Source organism: Rhipicephalus microplus, chromosome 9, assembly GCF_043290135.1.
Source record: "Rhipicephalus microplus isolate Deutch F79 chromosome 9, USDA_Rmic, whole genome shotgun sequence".
Classification (NCBI taxonomy): Eukaryota; Metazoa; Arthropoda; class Arachnida; order Ixodida; family Ixodidae; genus Rhipicephalus; species Rhipicephalus microplus.
Window position 1 is genome coordinate 8,093,325 of NC_134708.1, and position 14,644 is coordinate 8,107,968.

The following is a 14,644-nucleotide window of genomic DNA, read 5'->3' on the forward strand; positions in this document are numbered from 1 at the left end:
ATCACCATATCATCTGCGTACTTTCGTCGAGACGAGAGAAGACAGAATGCAACTGCAGCATGCGACAAAGCTTTGTAACTGCAATCGCACTGGACACATTCTTAAAATTTTTGCGCCGTTGAATTCGTTGAATTGTTACTTGAAAAATTATTTCAGGATCCATTTAAACCCTCGTCTTTACCTTATTTAAAAATCAGCTTAAGAACTCTCGTGATAAAGAGCTCTCTAGATAGTGTGTTACAACACCCAGTGGTGCAACTACAATTAGCAATGGGGCCTGGTGAGGGGCCATAAAGGAAGCCTGTTACATGTTGTACAGCTTATAATACTTGGACAAACCTGCGTTGGTGCCGGGGGATCTCTGTGGTGTAGAAGAGTCCAAGTTCGGCCGTCTGCTATTCTACTCCTAAGTGGTACACGCTTGGCCTCCTGCACAAGTGTAACCAAAATTTACAGAAACAGTAAGTCAGTCTAGAATGGTAAATTATCTCTTTAGAGACTTGTTCCATTAGTTGCACCATAGGAAATAACATTACTATAAGTAAAATAAAACTGATTTCATTCACTCTGCACTGGAAGCCCAGCACCACTTTGTCAGTGCACCGTCGAGCATTTCATTTACGCAGACAGCAAAGCCCCGCTACAACGAAAAACTTATGGTTCCCCGTCAGCAGCCCATAGGAGTCAATGCATAAATATTGTGACCACAACGAACACTTTTTCTTCTGGTGTCCCGCTTCAAAGAAATTTCACGATGCAATTCCAGGCTCAGATATTTATTGCTATACAGTAAACACAATCTTTAACATGCATTTTCAGAACCTGAAAATATGTCGACGAAGTCTAAAACACGTTGGCACCCGCAGAAACCACCTCTGTTTAGCCAGCAGGGACGCCGCCATTGCTTGATAGCGAAACTCAATTGCTCAATGCACCATCGTGTTGCCAGAACTAATCGGCTAATCACGAAAGCTACCCGCCTGCGAACTTGTGACGCGGCAGAAGACAGAAGCGCGTGATGAGTCTACCCCCGAAGATCCGTCGTCTCTGAGAGTTTCCATCAGCGCCTTATCTGGCATTACCTCGGTGGTGACCACACAGTTGTCCGAAATTAAAAAAAGTCACAGTTTCAACACAAGGGTGAAGCACTGAATGCGATAGCAACAACTTGTAACGTAAAGCCGAGAATGGCAAGCAGGTCGAAGCGGGCAGCACGCTGTTCATGCACAAATGACGTAAGAAAACAACACTCACAGAACAAGAGTGAACTAACAACATTTACCACTCAACACTTATGGCACCGTTTAAACAAAAACGAGGCACGAAACATAATTACAGATACAGATATGAGTGCGAACTAACAAGTGCCCCAGTTGTTACTTTGCTGTGTTTGAAAAGCGTAACCGATTCGTCGTAAAATGCAGGTCGTCGCAAAACCGAAGTACCACTGTATCTGTATAATGTACTATATTCCTTGAACAGGTTGGGGGGGGGGGGGGGTCGCAGAAGCTAATGTTCGGCACACGGCGGGTCACGGGAGCCAGTGTTTTGACAACTTATCTCGTCTTCCTCAAGGCAACAGCTGCCTACCTTGGTGCGTAAGCAACGTAAGCATCACAAGTAAGCATCGCACCGTAACAGGAGTCGCCATCTTCTCCAGGGAGGCCAAGATCTGACGAGTAGTGTTGCTGAGCCCAACAGTTGCTCCTCCTGGCTTCACACCTCGGGCCACGACTGGGACCTGAAGACAGAAGCAACAACTCACTTTTATGTCTTGGCTTCAGTCAGACTCCAAACGACTCAACCAGATTAAAAATACAAAAAAGGCTGCACATAATAAATCAGCCAGGCGTGCCAACCCTGTGATAATGTTACTGACACTACTTGACCATGACAAAACTGACTACTAAACAGAACTAAAGTGGACTGCATGACATCGCTCCAAGGGCACCATAGCATTCTGCCTAGGGTATACAGTTTCTCATAATAATACCTAGAACAAAAAAAAGAGGCAGTGGGATTGGGCGTGTTGGTATAACATCATAAAGGGTGCTTACCAGCGCAAACGACAGGGCAGGAGGGGACAGGAGAAGAGACGAGACAGAGCGCTGAACTGCCAACAATTTATTTCTCGTGAAGGTATTCGCTTTTATAGTTACCAGTCGCACTAGTCATGCGCGAAACACAATGACAATGCATAAGTACATCACATTGACAAGCAAAGGAACAACTTTTCCTTATCGGTGAGCGCGACAGAAGGGGTGCTAACACAAGCATCTTTCGTACCACACGCAAGATCGTACCACACGCGAGATCATAGAGGCATAAAAGATTTGTCCATTGAAAGATGCTTGTGTTAGCACCCCTTCTGTCGCGCTCACCGATAAGGAAAAGTTGTTCCTTTGCTTGTCAATGTGATGTACTTATGCATTGTCATTGTGTTTCGCACATGACTAGTGCGACTGGTAACTGTATAAAAGCGAATACCTTCACGAGAAATAAATTGTTGGCAGTTCAGCGCTCTGTCTCGTCTCTTCTCCTGTCCCCTCCTGCCCTGTCGTTTGCGCTGGTAAGCACCCTTTATGACCTAGAACAAAACCTGGAATCATCACCTAAGCGGATTACTTAAGGGACATCGTTGCCATGATGGGAATGACTGTATATATGTCTACAAGGCTTGTGTTGAGCGAGGTTTCGGCTAAAAAGCAGATATGGCTGTGCAAACAAGAGCTTCTCTCAAAACTTTTATAAGGAGATCTCATTCCTGCGTATTATATTCAAGAATCAAAGTTTACTCACTCTTACGGTATAAATAATTGACGAAAGAAAAAAAAACAGATAATAAACAGTGGCACAGTGAATGATGGCCTTGTCTGCCTTCCAAGTTTAGTGGTGTTTGGTTAGCTTTTAAGCACTGCAAAATTGTGCATCGAGGCAGAGGTTTCCAAAGTTACATAAAACTCAATTCTGTGCAATCATAAAAAAAATGAATAGCTTACTAGTCCCCATATTGCTTCAGTAACAAATCAACCATTTGGACACAAGCAATGCACTGAAGCCAGATATGTCTTTTAAGTGTCTGGGCTATCAGTGAACAATGCAAATAAGAGCATAGTCCGAATTTTCTGAAGTTAGGCACGTATTCAAAATGTCTGAGCTATCCGTGAACGATGCAAATCAGAGCAAAGTCCAAATTTTCCGAAGCCAGACAAGTCTTCAAAATGTCTGGGCTATCTGTGAACAATGCACATCAGAGCAAAGTGCAAACTTTCTGAAGCCAGACACGTCTTTGAAATGTCTGGGCTATTTGTGAATGATGCAAATCAGAGCAAAGTCCGAATTTTCTGAAGCCAGACAAGTCTTCAAAATGTCTGGGCTATCTGTGAACAATGCATATCAGAGCAAAGTGCAAACTTTCTGAAGCCAGACACGTCTTTGAAATGTCTGGGCTATTTGTGAATGATGCAAATCAGAGCAAAGTCCGAATTTTCTGAAGCCAGACACGTCTTCGAAATGTCTGGGCTATCTGTGAACAGTGCAAATCGGAGCAAAGTCCGAATTTCACATATACCAGCACTACCTCAACGTACAGCAGCTTGCGGTGCTAGTTTTCCCTCCAGGTAAGTGTAGAAAACTGTATAGCTTGGGACACTTGTCATTTTGCCCTTTTCACTATGTCCCAGATCAGGGTTCGTACAGGTTTCCAAAGCGAAAATTCAAGAATATTCAAGGACTTTCCAGGACCTGTTGCAAGTTTTTCAAGGACTCAAAGCCGCATGCTAAGTTGGAATTCTTCACCCTAAAAATTTTCGAAAATGACCAATTTTTTTACACTTACAATATATGGATATCACAATTATAAAAAAAAGAGCTTAGTATTAATAACTTCTCACACCCTCTCCATAGGAAGAGGGCACGATGTGATGTCGGAAAGCTATACGCTGATGGGCTTCAACGCGCATGTGTCAGGCCTTAAAAGGGGTTGTGCCACAATATTTGTGGCTTGTGTGCTCTTTGCTGCAAGCTTTCATTATAGCTCCAATAAGCATGATACACACATCAAGATTCATTTATTCTCGCTATATAATTTGTCGCCTTTTTGATATAGACAACTTTCAGTTCCTGTTTGTGGGGATCGAGTTGTGCAGGTACATAGCAGTGTATCTGAATTAGTCTCGTAGTCACAGATCTGTGCACGCGTCATGCTGAGTATTGTCAGCTCTCGCACACATGTGCCACACAAGCACCTACAAAAAAATCTCTCCGCTACCTGCAGCAGCCGCAATGCTTTGCCGATATGTACGGGACGGAAGTCTGGAGGTCACTCAGCAGACTACAGATCTGGAGTGACGTCACTAGAACTTTCGTTGCCCTTCCTGTAGAGCTCCGTCAGCATTGGACGCGCTCGCGATGGACTTTGATTAGGAGAATGAGCATTTAGGTACACCTGGAAAGTGACTTAAAATATATTCTTAAACCCACAAGGTGTTTGCTATAGCCTTGAAATTTGACGGCACCACCCCATCAAGAGTGCCGGCTTGTGCCCAGTTGACACTCGCAGCTCATTGCTCAACAACCAAGAAGTAACAACTGTGACAGTGGTTAATTTACACTCATCCTGTGGATATATGTGTGTTCTTTTCTAGCACCATTCTTGGTTTGTTTAAGCAGCACACTTCCAGTGTAGAGCCACGACAGTCGTTCATCAACACTCGTCCTGTGCACTTTCTTCGTGCGTCCTTCGTGCTTAAGCGGCGCGTTGCGTGTATGGGGTTGCTTGCCCTTCTTCGTGTGACATTCTAATTTTTTGCTATCACATTCACTGCTTCACCCTCGCCACAAACCAACTTTTTTTCACATGCACTTTTGCAAAATGAGATCGTGTGCACCTACGCCCCATTACTGCTTCATAAATAGAGAGTTTGACAGGCTCTTACACCAATGTACCACATTTAGGAGGTCGCAATGTCAATATAAGAGTGCACTGCTCAGGAAATTCAAGGATTTTCAAGGATGGCAAAAAATTCCAGGACTTTCAAGGCCCTTGAAAATGAATTTTTCAAATTCAAGGGTTTTCAAAGATTTCAAGGACCTGTACGGACCCTGCAGATGCCATGAAATATCTTTTCAACTAGGAGGCTTTACTTCGGGCAAAGCTGCTTGTCCCTGCCCTGACCAAAACCCTACCAAAACTACAAAAGGGCAGCACAGGAAAATGAGAAAGGCAGATTATTGCGCTTGAAAGAACTGTGCAGCATTGCCATACGCTGTTTGGTCATGCCCAGAGAGGACAAAGCATCTTTCGAGAACTTACAGATTCGTAACTTCATCTAGTGCCCCAACAGACATTGGCTCCCGCACCTGGTAAGCCATTACTTTCAGTGATACCTTCACAAGATTGTCATTAGATGCTTCGGTTTCACTGAATGATAACATTGCCAGCCCACCGTACTAGCCCATAATCAGAATGCAAGAATGACACGGTCTATAAACACCTGAATGTTTTGTGAAAGTACAGCCTACAGCCAAAAATGATGATCAGAAAATTCAGACCTTGCTTCACCTCCTTTAAAACTCCACCACTGTGTTTTAGCAACTCTATGCTAGCCACTCCTCCATATTGCCACTGCTGGCCACAGCTAGCCCCGTGTCGGTATTCCCAATGATTAGTTATTTTAAACTGGCAGCCCTGGTTTTCCTCGAAAAAGCTTACCCACAGTGAATCACAATGTGTCGCAAAACCAAACCAAGCCGAATTCACTGTAGATACTAAACAGCAAAACAGCAGCATTTCTCAGCAGCTGCGAATTTTGCAGGCAAGACCATCACGCTAGTGGACATACGCAAACAAAGAAGCCATAATGTGCTTCATCGAAAACGAATTATTTTGCCTGCTTGCTCCTCAAAACCACGATGGACACTAAGTACACCAGCAGCAGCCAAGCTCGCCACCCAGCAACCTTGGATAACAATTTCACGCATCAGCTCCCCAAAACGAAAAACCCAAGAAGGTGCGTGACAATTTTTTTTCGCCGCGGCTAGGCATAACTGATCATTATTGGACAGAAGATTGCCAAGCTTCGTTCTAAAATTGGTACGTCGATATTCACGGTGCGCTGTCCCCATCTCGAAAGTATACCGAGCGATATGTGAACTCTAAAGTTATTAAATTTGGAATGTCCATGGTATAAATGTCTGTTGTAAAGGCACCCTGACCATCTTGCTGGCCTCACATTTCAGTCAATTATATATCTGAATGTCCATTGTGCCTGAATCCATAGCAAACGAGTTCAACCAATGGAACAAATAGGAAGGTCGGCTTAACGATGCCAATTGGTATTCAGTATCTGAATGTCTGGTGAAAGCAGATCCGTAGTAACGAGATTATACTGTACTTTTGTCAACTGCATGCGCCAAAATATTTTTTTTTTTTAGAATACGTTACTGGTAGAATTTAAGAGCTGTAAACACAGATCTCTGAGATGATGCTTTGGCTTGTGAGAACTTGAAGAATGTCACGGGTGTTGTACTCGAAGTTTCAAGTGTGATGATTTGTAAAGTACAGTAAAACATCGGTAATTCAAAGTCACTGGGACCGTGAGAAATCTTATAATTGAATAAATTTTTGAATTAACAGAAGATACAAAACAAAGATGCGAGAAATTTGAAATTACTAAAAGTATGATCAGGGCTAGTTATTTGCTGTGCTGGGTCGTTTGTGGCTCCAAGGGTTATGTTTTCAAGCAATACAAGGTCACAGTTTTGCGGTAAACAAGGGAGAACGCCAAGCCTCGCTGCTGCAATCGCAAAAAAAAAAAAAAATAAATAAAATTAAGACATCTTCACTGCAACACAGTAGTGACACGCGGGTAGTGTGATGCAATCTTGTAAGCGTTCCCAATTCAGACGGAGGCATCCCGTTCCATAAAGTCACACGCGATTGGCTTAATTAAGTTGTGACAAATGGCGTGACGATCTATGTCACGTGAGTCAAAGTGTTACGTGTCTGTTTTCGTGCGTTTTTCGGACGGAGGTGAAGGAACGGACGAAGAGACCGTCCAAAACGAAACGGATGAGTTGAAATGGCTGCGAGGCGGAATGGATTAGATTGAAATGTACCGTAAGCGCATCGCGCCTTTTCAGTATCCAGGCAATTTGAGAACATGGCGTTTTCTTTTCTATGCCACGGTTTTCCTTCTCGCCTGTGCGACTTCTGCAGCCGAGCAGAGACGACGAAGCGAGGTAAATTATAGTTGACTGAAAAATACTTCCAACAATGCATTGGTCTGTCTAAACAGTGCGTATTATGTGCAACAAACAGCGTATAATGTGCCTCATGCACTTACGCTGTGGCGCAGTCCCTTCTCTGTAGTCGTAGCCACCCCGAATGTCTGTCCTTGTCCGTTGTCGTAGACAGACAGACGGAGGATTCCCGGTTTACCGATGAAACCATTTCAAGCTTCGCCCCACTTATCATTCCCTTCGTGAATATTCTGTGAAATCTTTTTCATATTTCGCACAGTAGTGGTTACAGACACCAGGGGTGCCGGACAACTATGGCGGCGCACGCGATCCTTGTTATAACAGCTTTCTGTGTAAAAGCTGTCATCATCATGAATGTGTACGTGCCACAGAAATCGAGCAGATCCCACAACTCGCCAATGGTTCACTAAAAATGAAGAGGACAGCGGGCGAGCGGCAAACTTCAATGAAGAATTCTAGACAAACGTGTAATCACTAATAAGTAATTGGTAAAAGCGTTAATAAAGCATCGGAATTAACCTTTTGATAAACTGTATATCCTATATGTTTCAGCTTCACTGAATCATCTGTACGGAGTGCTTCAGTGGTACGTACTACGAAAAAATACTGGGGAATGGGATGCAACGGCGGCTGCGAGAAGGCCCTGACACAATTGATGGAAGCCGTACGCCAACAGCAGCATGCCCGTTCTATAAGTATGGGAGTTGTGAACACTTGGTTTAAGAGCAAATTTTGGTCTCTGGAGTTCGGACGTCCATGTCGCATCTGCGGTTTAACTATTTTTCCGCACTTAGAAGCAACCTAGAAACGACCTGGCCTCAGCTATAATAAACTTTATATAGCAACAACCTGAAGTGACCTAGAAATAGCCTATAGCATCACGTATATATATATATATATATAGCATAGCAACAGCCTAGAAGAACCAGATTAGATTTTAGAATCGTCCAGCTTCGCCGTTTCAAGCTTTGCGTCGTTTGGTGCAAGCTTCGCAATTTTTGTAGCGTATACTGCGTTAACGATGGTGCCATTCCTCCAGATATGTTAAGTTTGATGTAAAAGAAAAACTGAATCGTCTCATCTTCTGTAATCGGTAATGTTTTCATAATCTTCTATCTATAATGAATATTTACCAGTTAATAGCAGATTGTCTTAAACTATTGTTATGTACATGTGACTGGATGAGATGTTATCTTATTTGTATTTGTTATTGTTGCTTTTACCATAGCACATGCTTTGAATCAATGCAGTGATATTATACATTATATAACTGACACATTGTATAATATTGTACAACTTTATACAGTTAAACCTCGTTATAATGAGACGGGCTATAACGAAATAATGAATATAACGAGCAAATCCTAATTCCCCTTGAAAGTCCTCATACAAACCAATGTATTCAAAACCTCGTTTTAACGAGGCAAAATATGCCTGTTATGGGATATAACGAACAAATTTTGTTAGGAAGTAAAATTTTGAGCCGATGTCACGACAGTGCACAATGCGAATTTGAGACGGCGCGAATTGAGAACGCGAATTTGAGAACTGTATTTAGCAGTTCAAAACTCCCGCCACGCGCCCTCCAGCAACACGCGCAAAGCAGACGGCACGCGCTGTTTCCGGAGGAGAGGTCGCTGCACGTGCACCGCTTGGCTACCACCGACAGTGGAGCACTCCGCAGCTCTGCGAACGTCTCGCCCTTTTCTTTCCTTTGTGTCTTCTTTATATTCTTCCTCTCCCCTTTCTCATGGCGCTGAGGCGCGCTTCCTAATCTTACATACCCCCTTCCCCTTGAGTAACCGGTTCCTAGAGGGCAGCGCAAAAGAGCACCCCTTCCTCTTCACAGTCACTTTCTCTGCAAGTGTTGTCGCTCGCCGACGTGAGCCGCGTTGCTCTTGCGTGCGTGATTCTTCTCTTTTTCGACCGCTTCCGCCTTATCTTTTATCGTGCTGCGCTCGTGATTCCAGCAACATGAATGCGCCAGGCGGGAAGCGAAAGCGCATAACGCTAAATCAGAAGGTGGCTATGATAAGAGTCGTTGAATCGGCGACCACGATCGCAAACTGCTTTTGACACGCCTCATTTGCCGTTGCACCAGACGCCAGCGATGAGCCATCAGACGAGCCCACTGTGCCGGACGGTTTGGCTACATCAGACGAAGTCGCTGCATCATGGAAGGCACTTCGTGACGCCGGTGTCGTGCCTGACAGCGAGTCGTTTTGCGACTATGTGAGTGCGGACTCGGAGGTGGTGGCAACGGAGCAGCTCCTGGATGACGATATTGTGCGCGCTGTCAGTGATCGTAACGAAACCAGTGACGATGACTCTGTCGACGAACAGGAGACAAACGTGCAGACGGCGTCAGAGGCATTAGACGCGGCGGACGTACTGCGCCGCTACTTCGGCGCTCACGAGGGCGGCGAAGATGGCTTGAACATTGCGGCCGCAGCTGAGCTAGCCATCGTTCGCATCAGAAAGATGCATCAACGTCCAATTACGGACTTCTTTGCAGCTAAGTCTGCCTGAAATGCAAGCTGTGTATTTTGAAGTGCATTAAAACAGGTACATGACTTTTTCCTTTTTATTTGGGAATGCGGTTATTTTGTTGCATACCACCGTGCGGCGGGATGCTATTTCGCCCTCTATTTTTTTGGGGTAAGTACAGTGCATAATATTTGCGGTAAATGCCCGCTACGGCTATAACGAAATATTGGTTATAACGAGCGAATAGCGGCGGCCCTCCAATTTCGTTATAACGAGGTTTAACTGTATCCTCACTGTTTAACACTTGCGTGAAATTCGTGCTGCAACATTTACCTGAACTATACTGAAGGGAAGTTGGGCCTTCGTCAGGTTTATTGAAACACCCTTAGTCCAGTTTGCTCGGTATGCAGTGTTCGGGCTGTGTACCAAAATAAAGTTTTTGTTTAAAATGTTGACTGTATTTTTACTTTGTTGAGAACGGGACAATTGTATAGCACCTCTTATTTGCGCACAATTTTGTACACGCACGAGCCCATCTACCAATTACTTCAGCGGCATTTCAAACTAGAGTTTGATTTTCTCGCATTGACGACGACGTTGGTTCATCTTTTCTGAAAGAGGTTCTCGTCATATTTCTCGGTTGAGCGCCTGCAGACTTGCGTGCACATTTCTTGTGCTCTTGTTCGATTCGGTTCTCCTGGCTTGAGCAGGTGCTCATTCTCTGAGGGCGCCGCCATTGTCAGTGATACAAATAGGTTGCTTCTTTCGACTAAGAATAACTCTTGAAATATTTTGACGAGCTTGCAGTTTGTTGCTACTTATTTTTAAAAACCGTGAAGATGCGAAATTTGTTTTTCGCTAGGTCGATGTATCGATCTCTATGTATACATATTCTTCTGCTCCCCTTGTCTTAGCGCTTACGAAACAATGTCTGCAAGCCCTTCATGGTTAAGAGCGTCACTTAGCTACTGCCACAGCCGCCGCCGGTCGGCGACGGTGGCGCCATGCCCCAGCTCGATGGCTTTCGCTGTGAGCTGGGGATGCTCCTCTATGAAGGCGAACACCATTGCGTACTGAGCTTCAGACAGACGGAGGAGATGCTCTTTTTGGCTACCGATTGAGGTGTCATCCGCCATAATTTTGCTCGACAAAGCCAATGGCTTCAAAACTCGCGCCGTTTAAATTTAAATAGTGGTGGAGACATGAGTTGAGCAATTGCTTTAAGGGGGAAGACTAGTCACGGACATTTTTTGTTTATTTCTTCAGTGATCTTGATCAAACTGCACAGGATTATGCAGTTTTTTTCTGCTGATTTCAAATATGTAATTAGTTTTCCTGTAACTCATCTTGTTCATGAGAGAACTTAAGTTCATCCCCTATAGTTTAAGGCCATCAGAAAAAGTGCTTAATAAAAAGTGATACTTAAGATATGCCAACATAGACTAATGACTATAGAGACTAATGACTAAGCAGTTGGAACTGTGTTACAATTTTGATGAGTAATTAATAAAAAAGGCTTGTGCTCTAAATTCTTCTCCTACACTTGCATTCTACACACATACAGGTTTCCATTGCAAAAAGAATTATTGTTGTACCTGCCTTAGCTGCAGAGATATTAAGGCCTCAAAATTGAACAGTCGTAAATTTACTATTTTGAGAAAAATGAAAAAGAAAACTGAAAATACAGCTTCTTCAAAAAGTAACAAGCATGGTGCGCATGTTTTGCGATCCTCATAAAAGTGCTCATAAATTCACTGCAGAGCTTCTAACACAGCTGCCGGCAAATTATAAAGAAGCCTCGAAGTCTGTTCTCCCTTTTTTCGCAGCTTCTGCATGTTAACAGCACCAAGAATCTTGATAGTTAGAATGACATTACAAAAAAATTATCACTTGCTAGTGTGTGAAAATTTGCAGAGAGATAGAAAAATACTTGCACAAACCAAATATGTCGATAATAGTGAGCAATAATAGTTGAACACATTAAAAACACTTCTCAACTTGCTATACGGTCACAAGCAGACATCAAATTGTGACGCAGGCCTCCCTTTCCCTCATTGGCTGTTCGCTTCCCCTTGTCCTCGTCACCAATGTGGACTGCCCACTCTTTGCCTTAACGAACGAAACGCCTCCGCCCGAATTTGGAACGCGTACAAGATGTACAAGGCTCTTTGTTGCACCAGCACGTCATGATGTGACTATTCACCCATTCTTTCTAGTAAAATAAAATATGTCATAATAGAGAGTGTGACAAAATCACAATGTTTTGGGTGGGAATGATTACCATTGAAGCTTTTGAACAGAGTTTCCAAAGTAGGCGTAGTAGGCAGGATCTCCGCCAGCGCTGAAAGTACGCAAATCACTGAAGCAACCAGCACTCTGAGGTTCGCATACATTGCGAATTCTACCAGACTGTCCTTCATTATATTCTTTTTATTCCCAGAAAGAATCGTAAATTATGACATGCCGACGTGGCAAATAGCATGCGACATGCTGTTCGTGTGTCACCGCTGTGTTGCAGTGAAGCACGTCTTGTTTCCACAGGGGCAGAGTTTAGCTGATCACGAGACCATTACTTTTCTTTCGACATTTTTCTTTGTGCTGGAAGTACCGAGGCTGGGGTACTTCAGTTGCCACTTAGTAGTATTGCTACAGTGCATTGCCTAGTGGCTCTTAAGAGCTGTTGTTCCAGCAGTTTTAAGGCAAAATCGGGATCGGGTATTGTCACACTGACCCCCAAAGCTTCAAATTAACTGGACTGATGCTGACCACTGCTTCAAATTATCCGCTCAAACTTACATGGCAAACTATGGGACCACTGAAATATTTCAAATTAAGCGGGATTTCACAATAGTTCGAATTAATGAGGTTTTACTGTAGTTGGTGCCGTGTGGCGCACTGGTACCTTGCGGATTAGCCCCAGTTAGGTTAAATAGCCGCCGAGCACGAGAGCGCTGTGGTCGCGCAGGTTGCGATTAGTGCTGAGGCACCCAAGAAGCCGTGCAACTGGCAGCAAGGAGGCTATGCTGGCACACGGGAAATAGTGGGGAGTCCCTCTTTGGGGTCTGGCAGTGTGTGCATATGGACGTCTTCTACGGCAGGTCCATGGGCAACGACGCGGTGAGTCGTTTCTTGCAAACTCTTCATGACTCGAACAGTGGCAATGTTGCATTCATGGTTTTTTCTATAAGTGCAAAGTTGCTCGTTAGTTTGCCTGTTTGAGTGTTGTACTGGCATATTGTATATAGTTGTTTAGCACATCACTAGTGATGTATTCAATTCAGATGACGATATTGTCGTTTGAAAAAAAAGTTAATAATTGTACACGTTGGTTTACTCAATCGCGTCTGCTGTGTGCACAACATCCTTCTTAATGTCCAGTCGTAGTCTCTGCAACCAGGTTTCTGAAGCGTGGTGCGTAAATGTAAAGCAAAGCAGGGAATCTAAACCATATAACATACCGTGGGAGTCTGTGACGTCGCCAACATTCGCAGCCTATTCTGGGCCGCAGCTCCGCCATACGTTGTCTGACCAGAGTAGAATGGCGATTTCATGGGGCTATCTTCAAACCAGATCTGTAAGAAAGAAGTGTTGAATTACAAATATACAATAGTTGTGGCGCAACTCAGACAAGCAAAGAAAAAGGAGGAGAAAGAATAGGGCACCAGTGCTTGTCTGAGTTGCACTACAAATATTATATCAAAATACCAATTTGCAACTCGCCCAAGAAACAGCACTCTTAACATCCTTATGTTGCCAATGCCTTACAATGCCTAATAAAAAATTGTATTACGACAGCCACACCCAACTATAAAGAACTTAAACACAACGAAAGCCTTGATACTGTTACGTGATTTCGTCTGACTGAAAGAGGGCATAGTGGGGCATACCCAAGTAAGGTGCCTCGGACTGAGAGTAAAGAAGTGGACATTGTGAGTGAGCTGCGTTGTGGCTGCGGACCGACAACTGTTATTTTCCACGTAACATTTTGGTGGAAGTGCTGGGTGCTCTTCTGACAACGGAGCTACGCAGTGGACGCCTCCTTAAGTCTGCTACCATGGCTCCGGGTGAGGATATGGCTTCGCCACCTACCTCAGCAACGACAGCAACCCGGTACGTCGCCCTAACGCAACCCCGTGATCCCGGTACCTTTACTGGAGAGGACAACGTGAATGTGGACAAGTGGCTTAGCATGTACGAGCTGTGGGGTCTCGGCGAGGCGAACGAGCTCCACGCCACGCCATGCTCTTGGAGTGAACGGACACAGTGGATGCGGTCGGTACAACGCACACCACATACATACATTTATTAACTAATTTAGATGACGATATCTTCCGCCGAATGATACAACAATTTCAATTAACACTAAACCATACAAACAACATAACGCAGGGACGCACTAAACACACAATAACATAATAAACACACACTAACACACTCAACACACTAGCACATACCCAAAACGGCGTCGCCAACGCCTGACTTTTCACGTGGGACCCCGGCGCGAAGCCCGCGGTGCCGAGCACCGGGGACCCGCGCTACAGACAACCGTTCGCGGCAGCCGCCACGCGCAGAAGAGCCTCGCTCAACGCTCGCCCACCACCAAGGCCCGCCTTCCGCCAGGGGCCACCACCGGCGCTGCCACTCTACCAACAGTGGTACTCAGAGCGAACACAACGCCACCTATCGCCCGGTGGTGGTCACCACCGAAATAACGCCCTGGGGCGAGACACGTGCGCCACGCGGCACAGACAACTTTACAGGGGGGGTGTCAGCACCCCCACATTCCCCCAACCTTAAATCAAACCATATCCCGAAATCAGAAATTAGCTACACAAGCTTTAACAAAAAAAATGATATCGCACAACCATAATGTCCTTGCACCACGACACCGCCG

General features: G+C 44.6%; 1 protein-coding gene across 2 annotated transcripts in view; it reads right to left on the reverse strand.

Annotated features, from left to right (window-relative positions):
- The window catches only part of LOC119164835 (uncharacterized), an 81,530-nt gene that overhangs the window by 50,952 nt on the left and 15,934 nt on the right, over nt 1-14,644 (reverse strand). For both annotated transcript variants that reach the window (XM_075873052.1, XM_075873053.1), the window contains 3 exons: nt 13,209-13,322; nt 1,634-1,741; nt 340-429 (listed from right to left, as the gene is read on the reverse strand). In XM_075873052.1, the coding sequence (XP_075729167.1) occupies nt 340-429; nt 1,634-1,741; nt 13,209-13,322 (312 nt within the window). The remainder of the gene's footprint in view (nt 1-339; nt 430-1,633; nt 1,742-13,208; nt 13,323-14,644) is intronic.